Source organism: Notolepis coatsorum (genome assembly GCF_963971535.1).
Source record: "Notolepis coatsorum genome assembly, chromosome: 11".
Lineage (NCBI taxonomy): Eukaryota > Metazoa > Chordata > Actinopteri > Aulopiformes > Paralepididae > Notolepis > Notolepis coatsorum.
Genome location: NC_140175.1, coordinates 112,173,406 through 112,198,973, shown reverse-complemented (window position 1 = coordinate 112,198,973; position 25,568 = coordinate 112,173,406). Strand labels below are relative to the sequence as shown.

Here is a 25,568-nt window from a genome sequence, read left to right as displayed (position 1 = left end):
GAGAGAGAGAGAGAGACACACACAGAGAGAGAGAGAGAGAGACACACACACAGAAAGAGAGAGACACAGAGAGAGAGAGAGACACACACTCACACACAGAGGCAAGAGGCCAGATCACAAACTAAAAGCGTCAGTGTACAGTATGTCAGTAGACACAGTATTGAGCACTACAGCCCAGTGTACAGTATGTTAGTAGACACAGTATTGAGCACTACAGCCCAGTGTACAGTATGTCAGTAGACACAGTATTGAGCACTACAGCCCAGTGTACAGTATGTTAGTAGACACAGTATTGAGCACTACAGCCCAGTGTACAGTATGTTAGTAGACACAGTATTGAGCACTACAGCCCAGTGTACAGTATGTCAGTAGACACAGTATTGAGCACTACAGCCCAGTGTACAGTATGTTAGTAGACACAGTATTGAGCACTACAGCCCAGTGTACAGTATGTTAGTAGACACAGTATTGAGCACTACAGCCCAGTGTACAGTATGTTAGTAGACACAGTATTGAGCACTACAGCCCAGTGTAGGTCCTGAGGCCCGACAGGCAGCTCCAGGACATTCTGTCAGCGCTGTGAGAGCCTTGGCAGGTAAAGCTGGAGCTGCTTTAGAGCCTATTACAGTATTAGAAAAATTCCTATTCAAATTAAACCCCCTGATAAAGATTTGGCTTAAAATTTTCCAAAGTATTATTTATGATTATAAAGGGTTTATTGAACCAATCCTTTTTATGGGAAGTGAAGTTTGGGTCCATTCATTAAAAAAGAAAGTGCTGAGACTCAAACTCAAATGAAAAAGTAAACCTTGAGTTCTGTAAAAACAGTCCATAGAATCTGTCCAGACTTTGGATCCAGATCAGAACTTAACAATAACAATTAAATTCTGGAGACATTTGATCGAGTCAGACTTAGATTCATACTAAGAGCATATTTAGAACAGCAAATCCATCTTAACCATGAGGGAAATACCTGAAATGGAACAAATGAGGAAATATGACTATTCCAGAACCCAGTATATTACTTCTATACTGTGTATATAACTATATAATACTGAACTATATAATACTGAAATAACTAGTGTTATTATTATGCATTTTATTATGTCTTATCTTTGACTCAATACACACAATTTATTATTTATCTATAGTTCTATTGTTTATGTGTGACTTTTCTCTTTGGCCCATTGGGTTGAAGAGTGAGAAGAGATAGGGAGAGAGAGACAGAGGTCCTGTAGTAGTAAGGACTAGTGTGCAGGTGTGTCTCTGCTATCAAGTTCAAACACAGTAAAGCAGAGCCCAGCCCACCCACCCACCCACCCACCCACACACCCACACACACCCACACACACAATAAAGTATTATCTCATCTCACACACACACTTGAAATGTTTATTTATGTCCACATGAACAGAAGTACAAGGAGGCCTCATACAAAGGACATAAACAATGCGAGTGCAATCAGAAAATCATGAAGAACAGTCAGGTACAAGGTGCATGGGCGGCAGAATCATGGGTAAAGGTAACAGCGCCTCCTCCAAATTGAGCGGCTTCCTATAATAGCTGATACTGAGCAGTACCTGGCTAACTGCTTGGCCTTCCTTTTGGGGAAGACACGCGCGCGCGCGCACACACACACACACACACACACACACACACACACACACACACACACACACACACACACACACACACACACACACACACACACACACACACACACACACACACACACACACACACACACACACACACACACACACACACACACACACACACACACACACACACACACACACACACACACACACACACACACACACACACTATTCATACCCCATACCAAATATCAAATATCTCACCCTTTGTTCTGCAAAATGCTAGTAGTAATAATGATGATGATGATGATGATGACGGTGATGATGATAATGGTAATAATTGTGATGATTGTAGTTTTGTTCCTTTGTGTTTCCCCCTCCCTCCTCTGTTAGCTCCTCCCCTACAGCATGACAGGGGGCGTGGCTGCTTCCCCCTCCCTCCTCTGTTAGCTCCTCCCCTACAGCATGACAGGGGGCGTGGCTGCTTCCACCTCCCTCCTCTGTTAGCTCCTCCCCTACAGCATGACAGGGGGCGTGGCTGCTTCCACCTCCCTCCTCTGTTAGCTCCTCCCCTACAGCATGACAGGGGGCGTGGCTGCTTCCACCTCCCTCCTCTGTTAGCTCCTCCCCTACAGCATGACAGGGGGCGTGGTTGCTTCCCCCTCCCTCCTCTGTTAGCTCCTCCCCTACATCATGACAGGGGGCATGGCACACCGGCTTCCCCCTCCCTCCTCTGTTAGCTCCTCCCCTACAGCATGACAGGGGGCGTGGCTGCTTCCCCCTCCCTCCTCTGTTAGCTCCTCCCCTACAGCATGACAGGGGGCATGGCTGCTTCCCCCTCCCTCCTCTGTTAGCTCCTCCCCTACAGCATGACAGGGGGCGTGGCTGCTTCCCCCTCCCTCCTCTGTTAGCTCCTCCCCTACAGTGTGACAGGGGGCGTGGCTGACCAGGTGGCACACCTCATCTCATCCAAATTCCCAGACAATAAAACCCTGATTTGATCTCCACTTCAGTGCCAGATAATTAGTACCCAGTATGGCTGACCTCGACTAGTCGAATAGTTTAGAAATCATTAGTCGGGGACAGGCCTAGTACCCAGTGGTGAACTTTCCGTATTTCTGGTGAACTTTTGTGCTCCGGTGGTTTTTGTAAATCTTTTACTCCTGGGCCCTCATTTATCAATGGTGCGTACGCACAGATATGTGCGTAACCCGTGCGTACGATCATTTCTAAGCAAATGGGATTTATCAATTTGAACGTGTGCTTGACTTTGTGCGTATATATACGCACAGCTCTGACCATGCGTACCTGGCGCCCAGCGGTAGAATATGAAGACTGCATTATGCTTTCATTAGTTTCATGCATTAGTTTCAACAATGACGTGTTCTGTATGACCCGTAATTCACTATAGTTCATTGTAAAATAGCGATAGTCCGCTACCCGAGACACATTCTCCTTGATTTGTACCGCAATTTGAGACCCAAATTGGAACTGCAGTCAAGCCAGCCGTCTTTCACTTTTGCTTTGTACCGCAATTTGAGACCCAAAACGCAGTGTTGGATGTCGATGTCGTAATTTCCCCAACCCCCCCAACTACATACAATATCCATATATCAATAACAGGAGGCCAAGAGAGGATTTTACTCCAGGTTACCCAACATCATCGGAGATAGACTGTACCCATGTAGCTTTCAAAGCGCCATCAATAAACAAATCCAGTAATGTGAACGGGATTCCACTCAGTCAATGTACAGATAATCTGCGATGGGCATTTTGGCTGATAATGTCGTTGCCGGTGGCTGGGAGGAACACGACTCATTCAGGCCTAATTGTATTTAATTCAATTGTAATGTTATTACTGGGGAATCTATAATTAAAACATCACTTAAATGCAGATCAGGGTTATCCACTGAAGCCATAATGACTCTGACCAAAACCACGGGATCACGAGCGCACAATAGGCATTGTAGAGCGCAGAGTTGGCCTGCTGAAATTGATTTCATTTCAGTCATTACAGTGCTTAATGTCGGGTCAGCTTGTCATTTATTTCTGTCAATGTGCTGGTTCTGTAGCAGGACTGGGTCAGTCAACATCCTTGGCACCGAAGATAGTCTACACGCTCCCTCCTCCTCAGCGGAGTTGTCTGTGAACTTGACGCCTTCATTGGATTTATTTATTCTCAAAAAATATCTATAATCATACGATTAAATATTTTTTTAAATAAAACGCTAAATACTATTATTCTGTGTGTCATGTTACCAAATAAGATTGGTCACAACTAAATGCTTTCTAGCTTCAATGTGTTGGTTAGAATAGATGACCTCCGTTGAAACTTCACGGACAGCGAGATTGATCACGGAGGACTCGCTCTCAGTGAAGTTTCAAGTCCGCTTAGTCCATTATTCTACATTCCATGGGGGTGTTTCATGATCATATATGGATAATCATGCACGACATTAACGGTAAGAACAAATGGTATTTATCAATACAGAGTGTGCGTACGACCTGTGCACGCACCTTTGATAAATCCCGATTTTCTGTGCTTAAGAACGAAAATAGAACACTTTCTAAGCATTGTTGATAAATGAGGGCCCTGGAGTTTTTCTCTATTCCCTGTGTAGATTTGGTGTGTCACTCTGGCAGCATAACCCTGATGATGATGATGATGATGATGATGATGATGACGATGATGACGATGACGATGATGATCATCATGAGTGCATGCTTACCAACTGTTCGCCTGTTTTACTGCAACACTACTATCACCGACATCTAAGAAGGGAGATCCCCCCTTGAACGGCCCTTCTAAGGTTTCTCTCCTCCACATTGCCTGTGGTGCATTTTTTCCTATTGCTAGGTTTTAGTGAGTTTTTCCTTACCTTCGCGTGGGGTATGTCTGGGAGTGTTGCATTTATTAAAAAATAATAATAAATGTGGACCTTATGGTGTCCTTGTTTTGTTCTTGAATTATTGTGATGTTTCTTCTTGACTTGTTTAAAGGATAACTCCACTATTTTGGGAAATTAGCTTATTTAACATCTTCCCTGGAGTTAGACAAGAAGATGCATACCTTTTTTGTCTCTGTGCGTGCATTTTAGCTTTGGGAATAGATGCTCCGTTAGCATAGCTTAGCTTCATCACTGGAAGTGAGGCAGGACAGTAGCCTTACAGTGCCTTACAGTGTATTGCAAGGTCTGACATTGACCAAACTTGATATGCATGACCTTGGTGGGCTCTAGGTCAACTCCTGAAAAGGGGGTCAATGTCAGACCTTGCAATCAAAAGTTAGGGGCGCACTGAAATTATGGCAAGGGTTATTAGCCCCCTAACTTTTGATTGCAAAGTCTGACATTGACCCCCTTTTCAGGAGTTGACCTAGAGCCCACCAAGGTCATGCATATCAAGTTTGGTCAATGTCAGACCTTGCAATACACTGTAAGGCACTGTAAGGCTACTGTCCTGCCTCACTTCCAGTGATGAAGCTAAGCTATGCTAACGGAGCATCTATTCCCAAAGCTAAAATGCACGCACAGAGACAAAAAAGGTATGCATCTTCTTGTCTAACTCCAGGGAAGATGTTAAATAAGCTAATTTCCCAAAATGTTGGAGTTATCCTTTAAAGAAGACGTGTACGTCCCATGTTGTCGGGCCTTACAAATAAATTTGATTTGATTTTGATAATGATAATGATAATGATAATGATGATGATGATGATGATGATGATGATGATGATGATGATGAGTGTTTGATCTACTCACCACTATGAGAGGGAACAGCATCCCCAGCAGGAACAGCCCGGTCCAGTTGATGGTGCAGGCGACTGTGAAGCCGGCAGCTTTAAAACACTGGCTGAAGATCTCTCCTGGGAGAGGAGCTGTCACTCCAGCTGCACAACAACAACAACAACAACAACAACAACAACAGAACTAACTCAACTAATACCAGCTTTAAAACACTTGCTGAAGATCTCTCCGTCACTCCAGCTGTAGACAGTCAGAACTAACTCAGCTGATGTTAGAGTTAGAGATGTTGTGACAACATACTGGAGGCTCTGATGTTAGAGTTAGAGATGCTGTGAGAACATACTGGAGGCTCTGATGTTAGAGTTAGAGATGCTGTGACAACATACTGGAGGCTCTGATGTTAGAGTTAGAGATGCTGTGACAACATACTGGAGGCTCTGATGTTAGAGTTAGAGATGCTGTGACAACATACTGGAGGCTCTGATGTTAGAGTTAGAGATGCTGTGACAACATACTGGAGGCTCTGATGTTAGAGTTAGAGATGCTGTGACAACATACTGGAGGCTCTGATGTTAGAGTTAGAGATGCTGTGACAACATACTGGAGGCTCTGACTCACCTGGTCCGCTGGAGAAGAGGAAGATAAAGACGAAGATGAGGACCATGCTGCAGTACGGCATCCAGACCACCTGCTTCTGAACTCAACACACAGACCACACGTTAGTCATCGAGTTAGTCTAGTCTAGTAAAACAATGAGTTAGTCTACTTAAAACCATTAGTTAGTCTAGTTAAGATCACGAGTTAGTCTAGTTAAAACAATGAGTTGGTCTAGTTAAAACCATGATTTAGTCTAGTTAAGACCATGATTTAGTCTAGTTAAGATCATGAGTTAGTCTAGTTAAGATCATGAGTTAGTCTAGTTAAGATCATGAGTGAGACTAGTTAAGATCATAAGTTAGTCTAGTTAAGATCATGAGTTAGACTAGTTAAGATCATGCGTTAGTCTAGTTAAGATCATGAGTTAGACTAGTTAAGATCATGAGTTAGTCTAGTTAAGATCATGAATTAGACTAGTTAAGATCATGAGTTAGTCTAGGTAAGATCATGAGTTAGTCTAATTAAGATCATGAGTTAGTCTAGTTAAGATCATGAGTTAGACTAATTAAGATCATGAGTTAGACTAGTTAAGATCATGAGTTAGTCTAGTTAAGAGCATGAGTTAGTCTAGTTAAGAGCATGAGTTAGTCTAGTTAAGATCATGAGTTAGTCTAGTTAAGATCATGAGTTAGACTAATTAAGATCATGAGTTAGACTAGTTAAGATCATGAGTTAGTCTAATTAAGATCATGAGTTAGTCTAGTTAAGATCATGAGTTAGACTAGTTAAGATCATGAGTTAGACTAGTTAAGATCATGAGTTAGTCTAGTTAAGAGCATGAGTTAGTCTAGTTAAGAGCATGAGTTAGTCTAGTTAAGATCATGAGTTAGTCTAGTTAAGATCATGAGTTAGTCTAGTTAAGATCATGAGTTAGAGTAATTAAGATCACGAGTTAGTCTAGTTAAGATCATGAGTTAGTCTAGTTAAGATCATGAGTTAGTCTAATTAAGATCATGAGTTAGTCTAGTTAAGATCATGAGTTAGTCTAGTTAAGATCATGAGTTAGTCTAATTAAGATCATGAGTTAGTCTAGTTAAGATCATGAGTTAGAGTAATTAAGATCATGAGTTAGTCTAATTAAGATCATGAGTTAGTCTAGTTAAGATCATGAGTTAGAGTAATTAAGATCATGAGTTAGTTAAGATCATGAGTTAGTCTAATTAAGATCATGAGTTAGTCTAGTTAAGATCATGAGTTAGTCTAGTTAAGATCATGAGTTAGTCTAGTTAAGATCATGAGTTAGAGGAATTAAGATAATTAGTTAGACTAGTTAAGATCATGAGTTAGTCTAGTTAAGATCATGAGTTAGTCTAGTTAAGATCACGAGTTAGTCTAATTAAGATCATGAGTTAGTCTAGTTAAGATCATGAGTTAGAGTAATTAAGATCATGAGTTAGTCTAGTTAAGATCATGATTTAGTCTAGTTAAGATCATGAGTTAGTCTAGTTAAGATCATGAGTTAGTCTAGTTAAGATAATGAGTTAGAGTAATTAAGATCATGAGTTAGTCTAGTTAAGATCATGAGTTAGACTAATTAAGATCATGAGTTAGTCTAGTTAAGATCATGAGTTAGTCTAGTTAAGATCATGAGTTAGAGGAATTAAGATAATGAGTTAGACTAGTTAAGATCATGAGTTAGTCTAGTTAAGATCATGAGTTAGTCTAGTTAAGATCATGAGTTAGTCTAATTAAGATCATGAGTTAGTCTAGTTAAGATCATGAGTTAGAGTAATTAAGATCATGAGTTAGTCTAGTTAAGATCATGAGTTAGTCTAGTTAAGATCATGAGTTAGTCTAGTTAAGATCATGATTTAGTCTAGTTAAGATCATGAGTTAGTCTAGTTAAGATCATGAGTTAGTCTAGTTAAGATAATGAGTTAGAGTAATTAAGATCATGAGTTAGTCTAGTTAAGATCATGAGTTAGACTAATTAAGATCATGAGTTAGTCTAGTTAAGATCATGAGTTAGACTAATTAAGATCATGCGTTAGTCTAGTTAAGATCATGAGTTAGTCTAGTTAAGAGCATGAGTTAGTCTAGTTAAGATCATGAGTTAGTCTAGTTAAGATCATGAGTTAGACTAATTAAGATCATGAGTTAGACTAGTTAAGATCATGAGTTAGTCTAATTAAGATCATGAGTTAGTCTAGTTAAGATCATGAGTTAGACTAGTTAAGATCATGAGTTAGACTAGTTAAGATCATGAGTTAGTCTAGTTAAGATCATGAGTGAGACTAGTTAAGATCATAAGTTAGTCTAGTTAAGATCATGAGTTAGACTAGTTAAGATCATGCGTTAGTCTAGTTAAGATCATGAGTTAGACTAGTTAAGATCATGAGTTAGTCTAGTTAAGATCATGAATTAGACTAGTTAAGATCATGAGTTAGTCTAGGTAAGATCATGAGTTAGTCTAATTAAGATCATGAGTTAGTCTAGTTAAGATCATGAGTTAGACTAATTAAGATCATGAGTTAGACTAGTTAAGATCATGAGTTAGTCTAGTTAAGAGCATGAGTTAGTCTAGTTAAGAGCATGAGTTAGTCTAGTTAAGATCATGAGTTAGTCTAGTTAAGATCATGAGTTAGACTAATTAAGATCATGAGTTAGACTAGTTAAGATCATGAGTTAGTCTAATTAAGATCATGAGTTAGTCTAGTTAAGATCATGAGTTAGACTAGTTAAGATCATGAGTTAGACTAGTTAAGATCATGAGTTAGTCTAGTTAAGAGCATGAGTTAGTCTAGTTAAGAGCATGAGTTAGTCTAGTTAAGATCATGAGTTAGTCTAGTTAAGATCATGAGTTAGTCTAGTTAAGATCATGAGTTAGAGTAATTAAGATCACGAGTTAGTCTAGTTAAGATCATGAGTTAGTCTAGTTAAGATCATGAGTTAGTCTAATTAAGATCATGAGTTAGTCTAGTTAAGATCATGAGTTAGTCTAGTTAAGATCATGAGTTAGTCTAATTAAGATCATGGGTTAGTCTAGTTAAGATCATGAGTTAGAGTAATTAAGATCATGAGTTAGTCTAATTAAGATCATGAGTTAGTCTAGTTAAGATCATGAGTTAGAGTAATTAAGATCATGAGTTAGTTAAGATCATGAGTTAGTCTAATTAAGATCATGAGTTAGTCTAATTAAGATCATGAGTTAGTCTAGTTAAGATCATGAGTTAGTCTAGTTAAGATCATGAGTTAGTCTAGTTAAGATCATGAGTTAGAGTAATTAAGATAATTAGTTAGACTAGTTAAGATCATGAGTTAGTCTAGTTAAGATCATGATTTAGTCTAGTTAAGATCATGAGTTAGTCTAGTTAAGATCATGAGTTAGTCTAGTTAAGATAATGAGTTAGAGTAATTAAGATCATGAGTTAGTCTAGTTAAGATCATGATTTAGTCTAGTTAAGATCATGAGTTAGTCTAGTTAAGATCATGAGTTAGTCTAGTTAAGATAATGAGTTAGAGTAATTAAGATCATGAGTTAGTCTAGTTAAGATCATGAGTTAGACTAATTAAGATCATGAGTTAGTCTAGTTAAGATCATGAGTTAGACTAATTAAGATCATGAGTTAGTCTAGTTAAGATCATGAGTTAGAGTAATTAAGATCATGAGTTAGTCTAGTTAAGATAATGAGTTAGAGTAATTAAGATCATGAGTTAGTCTAGTTAAGATCATGAGTTAGACTCATTAAGATCATGAGTTAGTCTAGTTAAGATCATGAGTTAGTCTAGTTAAGATCACGAGTTAGTCTAGTTAAGATCATGAGTTAGTCTAGTTAAGATCATGAGTTAGTCTAATTAAGATCATGAGTTAGTCTAGTTAAGATCATGAGTTAGTCTAGTTAAGATCATGAGTTAGTCTAGTTAAGATCATGAGTTAGACTAATTAAGATCATGATTTAGTCTAGTTAAGATCATGAGTTAGACTAGTTAAGATCATGAGTTAGTCTAGTTAAAACCATGATTTAGTCTGGTTAAGATCATGAGTTTGTCTAGTTAAGATCATGAGTTGGTCTAGTTAAGATCATGAGTTAGTCTAGTTAAGATCATGAGTTAGTCTAGTTAAGATCATGAGTTAGTCTAATTAAGATCATGAGTTAGTCTAGTTAAGATCATGAGTTAGTCTAATTAAGATCATGAGTTAGTCTAGTTAAGATCATAAGTTAGAGTAATTAAGATCATGAGTTAGTTAAGATCATGAGTTAGTCTAATTAAGATCATGAGTTAGTCTAATTAAGATCATGAGTTAGTCTAGTTAAGATCATGAGTTAGTCTAGTTAAGATCATGAGTTAGTCTAGTTAAGATCATGAGTTAGAGTAATTCAGATCATGAGTTAGTCTAGTTAAGATCATGAGTTAGACTAATTAAGATCATGAGTTAGTCTAGTTAAGATCATGAGTTAGTCTAGTTAAGATCATGAGTTAGAGGAATTAAGATAATGAGTTAGACTAGTTAAGATCATGAGTTAGTCTAGTTAAGATCATGAGTTAGTCTAGTTAAGATCATGAGTTAGTCTAATTAAGATCATGAGTTAGTCTAGTTAAGATCATGAGTTAGAGTAATTAAGATCATGAGTTAGTCTAGTTAAGATCATGAGTTAGTCTAGTTAAGATCATGAGTTAGTCTAGTTAAGATCATGATTTAGTCTAGTTAAGATCATGAGTTAGTCTAGTTAAGATCATGAGTTAGTCTAGTTAAGATAATGAGTTAGAGTAATTAAGATCATGAGTTAGTCTAGTTAAGATCATGAGTTAGACTAATTAAGATCATGAGTTAGTCTAGTTAAGATCATGAGTTAGACTAATTAAGATCATGAGTTAGTCTAGTTAAGATCATGAGTTAGAGTAATTAAGATCATGAGTTAGTCTAGTTAAGATAATGAGTTAGAGTAATTAAGATCATGAGTTAGTCTAGTTAAGATCATGAGTTAGACTCATTAAGATCATGAGTTAGTCTAGTTAAGATCATGAGTTAGACTAATTAAGATCATGAGTTAGTCTAGTTAAGATCATGAGTTAGTCTAGTTAAGATCACGAGTTAGTCTAGTTAAGATCATGAGTTAGTCTAGTTAAGATCAAGAGTTAGTCTAATTAAGATCATGAGTTAGTCTAGTTAAGATCATGAGTTAGTCTAGTTAAGATCATGAGTTAGTCTAGTTAAGATCATGAGTTAGACTAATTAAGATCATGATTTAGTCTAGTTAAGATCATGAGTTAGACTAGTTAAGATCATGATTTAGTCTAGTTAAAACCATGATTTAGTCTGGTTAAGATCATGAGTTTGTCTAGTTAAGATCATGAGTTGGTCTAGTTAAGATCATGAGTTAGTCTAGTTAAGATCATGAGTTAGTCTAGTTAAGATCATGAGTTAGTCTAATTAAGATCATGAGTTAGTCTAGTTAAGATCATGAGTTAGTCTAATTAAGATCATGAGTTAGTCTAGTTAAGATCATGAGTTAGACTAATTAAGATCATGAGTTAGTCTAGTTAAGATCATGAGTTAGTCTAGTTAAGATCATGAGTTAGACTAATTAAGATCATGAGTTAGACTAATTAAGATCATGAGTTAGTCTAGTTAAGATCATGAGTTAGTCTAATTAAGATCATGAGTTAGTCTAGTTAGGATCATGAGTTAGACTAATTAAGATCATGAGTTAGTCTAATTAAGATCATGAGTTAGTCTAGTTAAGATCACGAGTTAGTCTAGTTAAAACAATGAGTTAGTCAAGTTAAGATCATGAGTTAGTCAAGTTAAACCAATTAGTCAAGTTAAGATCATGAGTTAGTCTAGTTAAAACCACATGTTAGTCTAATTAAAGTCACAAGTTAGTCTAGCTAAAACCATGAGTTAGTCTAGTTAACACTAGCACAGCCGACAAGGGGTCACATGACCCCTAGGGATTTTCGATCAATGTATCCTCGTCACTCGGTCGAGCTCCAGCTTTGTCACTCAATTACTTAATTAAAAAGTACCCGTTTTATCTGGCACGGTTTCTGAAATTTCAAAATTACTTCAGGAAAATGTAATTAGAACGTTATTCCACATATGGGCCGTTGGAACAGACGAAAGTCACAGCACTTTGCAAGCGTCTAGCGCAGGGGTGGCCAACCCGTGGCTTGCGAGCCGCATGTGGATCTTTGCCCGTCAATGTGTGGCTCTTCCATCCAAAAAAGAAATATAATATATATATTTTAATTTAAAAAAAAATGTTTATGTCACTCAAACCTAAATTTCATTGTGGTAAACCTTATATCTTTATATTCAGAGGTAATTATATAGTTTACACTCTTTCTTTTTATAACGAACACAAATGGACTTCATATATTTCACCTAAACACAAACAGCCTGAGACCCAAACTGGCTGAAATCAGACATTTGTTTTTAAACGGTAAGGATAACATATTGTGTTTCACAGAAACAAAACTAGACTCATCTGTACAGGATCCAGATATTGAAATCGAGAACTATTCAATAGTCAGGAGGGATAGAAACCAGTATGGAGGTGGCGTCTGTGTGTATATTCACAAAGATACCAAATTCATCAACCGTACTGACCTTAACCATGACGAGATTGAAACTGTTTGGATTGAAATCTTATTTTAAAGGGCGAAATCAGTACTAGTAGGCACAATCTATAGACCGCCAGAACACAGTGGCTTCTATGACACACTTGATGGGTGTTTAGCTGGGGTGGAGGGCGTAGAAAAAATTCTTATTGGGGCCTGGAACACGGACATGCTACGTAAAGCAGCACCCGTCTTCAAGGCCTTCAGTAGGTTTTGTGATCTACACGGCCTCAGCCAGCTAATCACCCAACCCACAAGAGTGTGTGATTCAACTCAGACTACCATTGACCTCATCCTGACCTCGACAAGTCCAAGATCTCCAATAAAGGGGTTATAGCATGCAGGTTAAGTGATCATTATATGATATTCTGTACCCGCAAAAAGCTAAAGCAAAAGGCTGGCTGTCACAAAACAGTCACATCTAGAGACCTCAAAACCTACTCTAGCGAGGCCTTTAACCTCGAACTGGAGAGTCTGGACTGGTCAGATGAACTCAATGGTACACTGGTTGAAGAAACATGGCTTGGCTTCAAAACCAAATGTTCATCAATACTAAACAACATGGCCCCCCTAAGAACCACCAGGGTAAAAAATCGCGCTGAGCCGTGGATGCACACTGAAATACTGACCGCTATGAAAGCCAGAGACAAAAAATGCTCCGAGTTTCGTAAAAGTCAGTCAAAGCTTACCAAAAGCACGAGCAGTGAACTCCAAGCCCACGTGACTGAACTCAAACTAGAAAGAAACTAAGAAATGACGTAAACTCCATGATCAAAACTGCTAATTTCATCAATGACAAAACTGAGGAAAACAAAAATAAACCATGTGAACTTTGGAAATTACTCAATAATCAACTAGGCTGCAGTAAAAAACTTAACCAGGTTCTCAAACATAAACATAGAGACGGACAACACGCTCATCACAGACAAGCTGGATGTAGCCAATTACTTAAACACTTTCTTCACAAACATAGCCACAACACTGGTAAACAAACTACCCTCCCACTCAGGGCATTATGGGGTAGAACACATAGTAGCATACTACAAGAACCTAGGCATCCACAAAGACGACTTCGAACTGGAAATGGTAACTACAGATGAGGTACTCAAAAAACTGAGCGCCCTCCAACAAGGCCACTGGCCATGACAACATCCCCTCCAAATTCCTGAGACTCAGCAGCCGCCATCACCCCAGTCATCACACACATAATAAACCTCTCCATAAAACAGGGACACGTCCCCAAGAACTTCAAAATTGCGAGAGTAACACCCCTGCACAAAAAGGGCAGCAAATTAGACCCTGGCAACTACCGCCCTGTTTCTATCCTTACATCCATCTCGAAAGTCATGGAAAAAATAGTATACGAACAGGTTGAAAAGTACCTTGTGAAAAAAAATCTAATCTACGAATTCCAATCTGGCTTCAGAACATCCCACTCCACTGACACATACCTTCTCTATTTGAACGACCACATCAAACAAGAGGTGGACGCGGGCAAATACTGCGGCATGGTCATGCTGGACCTACAAAAGGCCTTCGACACTGTCAATCACACCATTCTGATTGACAAGCTAAAAGCAATTGGTTTTGATAGTCTATCAGTGAGCTGGATACAATCCTACCTGGAGGGGAGAGAACAGATGGTGGAGGTAAACGGTACCCTATCCCCCCCCCTCCCAGTGAGCTGTGGTGTTCCACAAGGAAGTATACTAGGACCGCTACTGTTCCTAATTTATGCAAATGACATGTCGTCAGCTTGTGACTGCAACTTGTTCCTGTTTGTGGACGACTCAGCCCTGCTGGTCTCTGACAAGAACAAGTTACAGGTTGAAAAAACCCTCGGCTCGGAACTAGGCAAAATCTGCATATGGCTCGCTGATAACAAACTATCATTACACATGGGCAAAACAGAGTCCATTCTCTTCGGTTCAAATAACAAACTCAGCAAGACCGACGGCTTCTCAGTTACAGTGGGTGACAATATTGTCACAAGGAAAGATGAAATTACCTACCTTGGTTCCATCCTAGAGGCTAATCTTTCCTGTGACAAAATGGCATCCAATGTAATAAAAAAAGTCAACCAACGAACTCGATTCTTGTACCGGATCTCCTCTCTGGGAAACAAGAATACCCTGAAGACTCTGGCAGGAGCACTCATTCAAGGGTACTACAACTATGCTTGCACCTCATGGTACCAAAGCACCTCAAAGGCACTAAAAACCAAATTACAAACATCTCAAAACAAACTAGTCAGACTACTGCTTGACCTGACTCCTAGAACCCACCTCACCCCTGCCCACTTTGACAACCTAGGATGGCTTAGAGTAGACGACAGAGTACAGCAACTTGCAATGGGCCTGGTCTACAAGATACACTTTTCGGTTCAAACCATACTCTAAGAACGAACCCAGTCTCTAAGAACGAACCCAGTCTTGAAACTTTTGATAAGTGATGTGGTAATTAATCAAGTCCAGGAGACTAAACTCCTAGGGGTAACATTAGACAGTAAATTGTCATGGTCACACCATATAAACAATATAGTAGTGAAAATGGGAAGAGGGATTTCTGTTGTTAAAAGATGTGCTCATTTGTTACCACTAAATTCTATCAAACAGGTAATTAAAGCTCTGGTTGTCAAATCTTGACTATTGTCCTGCAGTATGGTCGAATGTAACGACGAATAAACTGAAAAAATTACAAATGGTACAAAACAAAGCAGCACGTATAGCGCTTCGCTGTGAGTACAGAACTAATGTTGCAGCGATGCACAGTTGTTTAACTTGGTTACTTGTCAAACATAAATTACTCTGCTCACTCCTTGTATTCACTAGGAATATTCTTGTTACAAAGATCCCCTCAATTTTATATAACAATTTATCAATAAGTCTTGACAGACAACCATTCCACCAGACATGCTTCTGCACGAGGTTTTACACTTCCAAAAGTGAGGTCGAATGCAATGAAGCGAACTGTCATGTTCCATGGTATGCAGGAATGGAACTCTCTTCCCAGACATGTTAAGCAGGAGAATAGTAAATGTCGTTTCAAAATCGTGGTAAAACAACATTTTCAACCAAAGAAATTGACATTCCCTAATAGATAGTGTGTACGTAAATGAAAATGTATGTGTCTGATAAAGAGATAGGTATATATGGATGAAAAGGCATGTGTCTGATAGGGATATATTATTAAAATATTGTATAATTGGCTGATATGAACATAGATAATGTATGTAAAAGCTAAATAGTATATTATGCTGTATTGTATTATGAATTAATTATGAGTAGGTATTATTGTATTGTATTATGAATTCATAAGGCGTATATATTTTTATATTGTATTATGAATTTGATTAGGGTTTTATTGTTGTTTTAATTGTCTGTATGACATGTAAATGTTGTGAGTGTATAAGGGTTTTTATTGTTGTTTTAATTGTCTGTATGACATGTAAATGTTATGAGTGTATAAGGGTTTTTATTGTTGTTTTAATTGTCTGTATGACATGTAAATGTTGTGAGTGTATAAGTCTGTAACTGTATTTTATGTGTTATGGACCCCAGGAAGAATAGCCCCAGCACTGCTGTGGCTAATGGGGATCCAAATAAACTTAAACTTAAACTTAAACTACACGACCAAGGTACCCATGCACATGTCAAAATACTTCCCAAAGGTCAGTGAATACCACGATCACAACACCAGAGGGAGCTCCACAAATCATGTTAAACCCAGATTCGTCTCAAACAAGGGACTAAACACGTTTCGCAATTATGCCACATCAATGTGGAACGCCCTACCCAAAGCTGTAAAGGAATGTGAATCACTACCCACTTTCAAAAACACTCTCAAAGAACAACTACGGGAGACTGCAATTCGAAACTGGCCCCCACACATGTCCTAACCCAGTTGTACAGTAAATGACCATGTATGGCTTTGTCAGTATTCCAATGTACATTGTACAGTGTCCCCCACCCACCTCCAATGTACAGTCCCCCCCCCCCCACCCAACCCCACCCCACCTACCCAACCTCCTACAATGTACAGTTTCTACGTCAAATGTATATACACTCTTTTTCTGGACACTTTTGTATCACAAACAGTACTGTATTTGCAAATCTGATATGTCATAAATGCATAGATGTAGCAGTACTGTCTATCTGTATGTCATGTGTGTCATATATGTTATGATGAATGCCATCACCGTCACCGCTGCGCTGTGTATATACCACACACAACACATGCTAGCACTTGTGCAACTGCAGTGTGCCATCAGCAGACAACAGACTAAGCACTCATCATAGGCCGTGATTTTATTACCCACATTCCATCAACATGTCTCCCACCCCACCCAGGGGGAAAAACACCTTGGACAATCTCTACACTAATATCAAGGACTCATATAAAGCTATTCCCTGCGCCCACCTGTCTGACCACAGTCAGACCACCTCTGTCTGTTTCTGGCCCCAGCTTACAAACCACCCCTCATAAAATGAGTCAAGCCAGCAGTAAAGACAGTCACTGTCTGGCCAGAGGGAGCAGTCTCTGAACTCTTTTGACGGCACCGATTGGAGTATTCTTGCCCATTCGGCCACTCATGGCTCCCAAATAAGGCATGAATGAACAGACAGATCTGCTGTGTTATTATCCTACATTAACTTCTGCACTGAGGCCGGCGTCACAATAACTAAATCTCTCCGGTCCTTTTCAACCCAGAAACCCTGGATGACCAGTGAGGTCCGACAGCTGCTGGAAGCCAGTGTGCAAACTGTGCGGCCTACAGTACAGCCAGCACTAGCCTCAAAAAGGGCATCAGAACAGCCAAAGTCAACACTATACTCTACAAATAGAGGACCAACAACAACAATTCCGATGCATGGCGCATGTGGCAAGGCATTCAGACTATAAGCTCCAACAATGAGCCTACTAACCACAATGCCTTCCTCCCCGATGAGCTAAAAATATGTGTTGCCCGCTTAGGATAAGGATAATACTGACTCACTTCTATATTCAACCCCTCACTCACTGTCAACCAGTCCATAGTCCCCACAATGCTTCAAGACCACCTCGATCATCATCCACCGTCCCACCCACACATCTGAAGGACTACCGGTGGACAGCGCTCTCATCGCTGTGAAGTGCTTTGAGAGTGGTTCCGGCCCACGTCAACGACACGATCTCTCCACACTCTACCCCGCCCTGCACCTGACCCATCTGGAAGACAAAAACACATACATCTGGATGCCGTTCATAGACTATAGCTCAGGTGTCCCTCAGGGCTGTGTTCTGAGCCCCCCTCCTCTTCTCCCTCTTTATCCACGACTGCCAGCCAATTCACCACTCAAACGTAATAGTTAAGTTTGCAAATGAACACCAATGTTGTGGGGGCGGCCGAATCACCAACGACGACGAGGTGGCCTACAGGGACGGGATCCTCCAACCACCGTGTCCTCAACGTGCACGAGGACGAGGACGCTCATCGTGGACTTCAGGAGGTCCAAAAGTGGCAGCCACTCCCCCGTTTACATCAATGGTGTCCCGAGCAGACTCAAGTGTATTGTCCACATCAGCGGGGACCTCTCCTGAACCATAGACAACATACATAAAGGCTAGATGACTCACCCGCGCTGCTGGCCAATGGAGACCGACGTTGCCACATGGCGGCCATCTTGCCACAGGCAGCACGCCCACTCATAACATGAATCAATGTCTATGGTGCATTGGTGCATGTACTATTGAAATAACCATAGCTTGGACCGATTCTCAAACGGTTTGGTTTGTTATAAACGCCAGAGATGTAGTTATCATACTGCATACCTATAATGGACTTTCATATGAAAATTATTTCAACATGTCCAAGCATCATAGCCACGTTAATAACGTTTGTAATAAACCAAACCGCTTGTAAATCCGTCAAGATTTCAGCGAGTTAAGAGTATTTTTGTTCCGACAGTTGACTGTGACAAGATGGCCGCTGGTGAACTACGCTGGAGACTCCGCCTCCACCATCTAGTTATATATATATATATCTATGTCCTGAACAGCCAATACCCGCTTCCATATGAAAGAAGGCCCAACAGCGCCTCCTCCTGCTGAGGAGGCTGAGGAGCGCCTGCCTACCTCCCAGAATCCTCTCCAACTTCTACTGCTACCAAGGAGATCATCTGACCAGCAGCCTCTCAGTGAGGTACTGTAACTATCATCTGACCAGCAGCACCTCAGTACTGTAACTATCATCTGACCAGCAGCACCTCAGTACTGTAACTATCATCTGACCAGCAGCACCTCAGTACTGTAACTATCATCTGACCAGCAGCACCTCAGTACTGTAACTACCATCTGACCAGCAGCACCTCAGTACTGTAACTACCATCTGACCAGCAGCACCTCAGTACTGTAACTACCATCTGACCAGCAGCACCTCAGTACTGTAACTATCATCTGACCAGCAGCACCTCAGTACTGTAACTACCATCTGACCAGCAGCACCTCAGTACTGTAACTACCATCTGACCAGCAGCACCTCAGTACTGTAACTATCATCTGACCAGCAGCACCTCAGTACTGTAACTACCATCTGACCAGCAGCCTCTCAGTACTGTAACTACCATCTGACCAGCAGCCTCTCAGTACTGTAACTATCATCTGACCAGCAGCACCTCAGTACTGTAACTACCATCTGACCAGCAGCACCTCAGTACTGTAACTATCATCTGACCAGCAGCACCTCAGTACTGTAACTACCATCTGACCAGCAGCACCTCAGTACTGTAACTATCATCTGACCAGCAGCACCTCAGTACTGTAACTATCATCTGACCAGCAGCACCTCAGTACTGTAACTATCATCTGACCAGCAGCACCTCAGTACTGTAACTATCATCTGACCAGCAGCCTCTCAGTACTGTAACTATCATCTGACCAGCAGCACCTCAGTACTGTAACTATCATCTGACCAGCAGCACCTCAGTACTGTAACTATCATCTGACCAGCAGCACCTCAGTACTGTAACTACCATCTGACCAGCAGCACCTCAGTACTGTAACTATCATCTGACCAGCAGCCTCTCAGTACTGTAACTATCATCTGACCAGCAGCACCTCAGTACTGTAACTACCATCTGACCAGCAGCCTCTCAGTACTGTAACTATCATCTGACCAGCAGCCTCTCAGTGGGTCGTCGTCACGGCAGCCCAGTATATCACAGTATATTAATTAGTGCTGTCAATAGATACTTTTTTTTTTTTTACTAATTAATCTCACAATTTTCTGTAATTAATCTAGATTCAAAATAGCATTTTTCTACTTAAGACCGACACTTGTAACAGATATTTACTTGAGTAAAATCATGGAATTAATGTAAAATCAACACAAAGAAAGTATATTTAGATTCAAAGACTATTTTAATAGCTTTCTTTGAATACAGTTTCTCCTGTGAAATACAAATGTTCAACAAAACCATCAACATTGACTCAGCTTTAAAGACCGCTTTCTTCTATCCGCGGCGCTAACAGAAATAAAAACAACCCATTATGTTAAAGTGCAGATTGGCTTAGAGGACGATAATGTCTTGTATGAACTACCAGTAATATAAATCATATTAACAACAAAAATGTGTTCCATCTTCATGTCAGATGATTTTTAAAAAGGTGTATGAGTCAATGCAAAAAAAGAACAAGCAAATTTACTGCTGAAAGTTCAGAACGTTGATGATTTTTCACTCCATATTAATCTATAGGGTGGCAGGATCACAGTATATATTATTATTATAATCTATAGGATGGTAGAGTCACAGTATATATTACTATTATAATCTATAGGGTGGTAGAGTCACAGTATATATTACTATTATAATCTATAGGGTGGTAGAGTCACAGTATATATTACTATTATAATCTATAGGATGGTAGGGTCACAGTATATATTACTATTATAATCTATAGGGTGGTAGAGTCACAGTATATATTATTATTATAATCTATAGGGTGGTAGAGTCACAGTATATATTACTATTATAATCTATAGGGTGGCAGGGTCACAGTATATATTACTATTATAATCTATAGGATGGTAGAGTCACAGTATATATTACTATTATAATCTATAGGGTGGCAGGGTCACAGTATATATTACTATTATAATCTATAGGGTGGCAGGGTCACAGTATAGATTCAAGATTCAAGATTCAAGAGTTTTAATTGTCACGGCATACAGGTATACAATGAAATGCGGCTGGTCTTGCCCGCGACGATGTGCAATACAGTGGTACAACATATAATAGAATCCAATAAAATACAGTGGTACAACATATTAATAGAATCCAATAAAACAGTGCAATAAACAGGTACATGGTGTGCCATCTCGGTATCTGTACATTAGTATTTACAGAGCATATAGGACATGCTAGTTAGCTTTAGTAGTGCAATACACTGTTCCTTATGTTATACTACTTTAAGTGGCCTTTCCTCTGGCCATAAGTGTGCGTGTGTGCGGCATGAGTGTTAAAGTGGCTGCTAGTGTGTGAGCGTGCTCAGCGTGCGTGTCGTGAATGTACTTGTGTGTGGATAGTTCAGTTTCTGTGTCTCTCAATGTTCATTGTTCAAGGCTCTGATGGCCTGGGGGAAGAAGCTTAGCCTAAGCCTCTCCGTCTTAGTCTCTAGAATTCGCAGGCGTCTGCCTGACCTCAGCAGCTGGAACAGGCTGTTATTGGGGTGGTGGGGGTCTTTCATTATCCTGCAGGCTCTGGATTTGCACCTCTTGTTGTATAGAGCCTGCAGGGGAGGTAGCGCAATACCCGTGGTACGCTCGGCTGAGCGCACCACACTCTGTAGGGCCTTCTTGTCCTGTGCCGTGCTGTTCCCATACCAGGCAGTGATGTTTCCGGTCAAGATGCTCTCTACAGCTCCTGAGTAGAAGGACTGGAGTATCTTCCCCGATACTCTGAACTTCCTTAACTGTCTCAGGTGGTAGAGGCGCTGCTTCGCTTTCTTTACTACTGTGCCTATGTGTGTTGACCATGTCAGGTCCTCTGAGATGTGGACCCCCAGGTACTTGAAGCTGCTCACCCTGTCCACGGTAGCCCCGTTAATCCTCAGTGGTGTGTGTGTCTCCCGCTGTCCTCTCCTATAATCCACGATCAGCTCCTTGGTTTTACCAATGTTCAGGAGCAGGCTGTTGTCCTGGCACCAACGTTCCAGTACCTCAACCTCCTCCCGGTAGGCCTTCTCGTCGTTGTCCGAGATCAGCCCCACCACCACCGTGTCGTCGGCGAACTTCACAATGGAGTTGGAGCTGAACTTGGCCACACAGTCGTGTGTGTAGAGTGAGTACAGCAGGGGGCTTAGAACACAGCCCTGGGGGGACCCGATGCTCAGGGTGATGGTGTTGGAGGTCTGACCCCCCACCCTGACCGCCTGGGGTCTTTCACTCAGAAAGTCCAGTACCCAGGCGCTCAGGGCGGAGCTCAGGCCTAGCTCGATCAGCTTGTCCACCAGTCTGGTGGGGACTATGGTGTTGAACGCTGAGCTGTAGTCAATGAACAACAGTCTCACATAGCCCCCCTTCTGACGGTCAAGGTGGGAGAGAGTGCTGTGCAGTACCTGGGAGACCGCGTCATCAGTGGACCTGTTTGTCCTGTATGCAAATTGCATAGGGTCCATATCACTGGGGAGAGAGGCACAAATGTGGTCCTTGACCAGCCTCTCGAAACATTTCATGACCACAGAGGTGAGTGCCACCGGTCTGTAATCATTTGGACATGTTGGGGAGGGTTTCTTCGGTACAGGGATGATGGTAGACATCTTGAAGCAGGCAGGGACTACTGACTCCGCCAGGGATTGATTAAATATGGCGGTGAACACCGGGGCAAGCTGGTTTGCACAGGACTTAAGTATGCGTCCTGTTATACCATCTGGGCCTGCAGCCTTCCTGGTGTTCACCTGCATAAATGCTCTTCTCACACTGTGTTCCGACAACGAGAGAGCGCCCCCGCCCCCCCGCGGTTGCCCCCCCCCCTCCACAACAGCCGGTGCGCCAGTGACGTCACTAGCCAGAGGGCTAGCGGCGACACTGTCTACACCGAACCGAGCGTAGAAGGAGTTGAGTTTGTCCGCTAGAGAGGCGTCGTCGCTCCCCATTGCGGGGGCGCTGACTTTGTAGTCAGTTATTGTCTTCAGTCCCCTCCACAAGCCTCTTGTGTCGTTTTGTGCCATTTGTGTCTCCAGTTTCTCAGCATATGTCCTCTTAGCAAGTTTAACAGCCTTGCGCAGAGTGTAGACTGAAGCCTTGTATTCTTCCATATTTCCTGACTCTCTGCCCAGGTTATAAGCCGTATATATTACTATTATAATCTATAGGATGGTAGAGTCACAGTATATATTACTATTATAATCTATAGGGTGGTAGGGTCACAGTATATATTACTATTATAATCTATAGGGTGGTAGGGTCACAGTATATATTACTATTATAATCTATAGGGTGGCAGGGTCACAGTATATATTATTATTATAATCTATAGGGTGGCAGGGTCACAGTATATATTACTATTATAATCTATAGGGTGGCAGGGTCACAGTATATATTACTATTATAATCTATAGGGTGGTAGGGTCACAGTATATATTATTATTATAATCTATAGGGTGGTAGGGTCACAGTATATATTACTATTATAATCTATAGGATGGTAGAGTCACAGTATATATTATTATTATAATCTATAGGGTGGTAGGGTCACAGTATATATTACTATTATAATCTATAGGGTGGTAGAGTCACAGTATATATTATTATTATAATCTATAGGGTGGTAGGGTCACAGTATATATTACTATTATAATCTATAGGGTGGTAGGGTCACAGTATAGATAAAAAAGGGGGGTACATCAGGTACATACAGATAAAAACACAGCAGGGACAGAAAATAGCCTTGAATGAGGTGGAGTCATGTGATTGAGCTCAGCTGTATATAGCATGTAAGTAAACATGTCACTTGGTCATTGGGGGTCAGAGGGGAGGGGTCAGGGTACAGTAGGTGTAGGTGGGTGAAAGAGCATGGGGTGGGGGGGGAGGGAGTATAATTGTGTGTGTGTGTGTGTGTGTGTGTGTGTGTGCACTAACCTGCAGGTAGAGCGTGACGGTCAGAAGGCCCAGGGCAGCAGCCATGCCCAGGTATCCTCTGACCATCAGACCTTTCTTCCCTGTCGTCTCGATCACCAGAAACTACAACACACACAACACACAGCTCAGAGGCCACGCCCCCTCTGATTCTAGAGAGATTGTCTCTATGGCTCCGCCCCCTCTGATTCTAGATATATTGTCTCTATGGCTCCTCCCCCTCTGATTCTAGATATATTGTCTCTATGGCTCCTCCCCCTCTGATTCTAGATATATTGTCTCTATGACTCCTCCCCCTCTGATTCTAGATATATTGTCTCTATGGCTCCTCCCCCTCTGATTCTATAAAGATCAGACAGCTCAGAGTTGACTACACCAGCAACAACAGACAGACTGGTCTATAGAGCTAGACTACTTGTTTAGACTGGTCTATAGAGCTAGACTACTTGTTTAGACTGGTCTATAGAGCTAGACTACTTGTTTAGACTGGTCTATAGAGCTAGACTACTTGTTTAGACTGGTCTATACAGCTAGACTACTTGTTTAGACTGGTCTATAGATCTAGACTACTCTTAGTTTAGACTGGTCTATAGAGCTAGACTACTTGTTTAGACTGGTCTATAGAGCTAGACTACTTGTTTAGACTGGTCTATAGAGCTAGACTCTTAGTCTAGACTGGTCTATAGAACTAGACTCTTAGTTTAGACTGGTCTATAGAGCTAGACTACTTGTTTAGACTGGTCTATAGAGCTAGACTACTCTTAGTTTAGACTGGTCTCCAGAGCTAGACTACTTGTTTAGACTGGTCTATAGAGCTAGACTACTTGTTTAGACTGGTCTATAGAGCTAGACTACTTGTTTAGACTGGTCTATAGAGCTAGACTACTTGTTTAGACTGGTCTATAGAGCTAGACTACTTGTTTAGACTGGTCTATAGAACTAGACTCTTAGTTTAGACTGGTCTATAGAGCTAGACTACTTGTTTAGACTGGTCTATAGAACTAGACTCTTAGTTTAGACTGGTCTATAGAGCTAGACTACTTGTTTAGACTGGTCTATAGAACTAGACTACTTGTTTAGACTGGTCTATATAGCTAGACTCTTAGTTTAGACTGGTCTATAGAGCTAGACTACTTGTTTAGACTGGTCTATAGAGCTAGACTCTTAGTTTAGACTGGTCTATAGAGCTAGACTACTTGTTTAGACTGCTCTATAGAGCTAGACTACTTGTTTAGACTGGTCTATAGAGCTAGACTACTTGTTTAGACTGGTCTATATAGCTAGACTACTTGTTTAGACTGGTCTATAGAGCTAGACTACTCTTAGTTTAGACTGGTCTATAGAGCTAGACTCCTTGTTTAGACTGGTCTATAGAGCTAGACTACTTGTTTAGACTGGTCTATAGAGCTAGACTACTTGTTTAGACTGGTCTATAGAGCTAGACTACTTGTTTAGACTGGTCTATAGAGCTAGACTACTTGTTTAGACTGGTCTATAGAGCTAGACTACTTGTTTAGACTGGTCTATAGAGCTAGAATACTTGTTTAGACTGGTGGTCTATAGAGCTAGACTACTTGTTTAGACTGGTCTATAGAGCTAGCATACTTGTTTAGACTGGTCTATAGAGCTAGACTACTTGTTTAGACTGGTCTATAGAGCTAGACTACTTGTTTAGACTGGTCTATAGAGCTAGACTACTTGTTTAGACTGGTCTATAGAGCTAGACTACTTGTTTAGACTAGGTGTGGTCCTTGACGACCGGGTGAACTTCTCTGCTCACATCACCTCAACAACCAGATAAGTTAGTTCTTTATAAATCCCAAGATTTTCTCAGAGGTGCATTATTTTGTGCATATGCAAGCTATACTGTATAGATGTAAATGAGGCCCTAGA

The 25,568-nt window shown here is 40.7% G+C and overlaps 1 protein-coding gene across 1 annotated transcript in view; it reads right to left on the bottom strand.

The window, feature by feature from the left end:
- Window positions 1–25,568, bottom strand: part of slc2a11l (solute carrier family 2 member 11, like) — a 58,439-nt gene that overhangs the window by 14,194 nt on the left and 18,677 nt on the right. The window contains exons 9-11 of the mRNA XM_084325052.1: window positions 23,679–23,780; window positions 5,960–6,035; window positions 5,357–5,484 (exon numbers count right to left, since the gene is read on the bottom strand). Coding sequence (XP_084181178.1) covers window positions 5,357–5,484; window positions 5,960–6,035; window positions 23,679–23,780 — 306 coding nt within the window. The remainder of the gene's footprint in view (window positions 1–5,356; window positions 5,485–5,959; window positions 6,036–23,678; window positions 23,781–25,568) is intronic.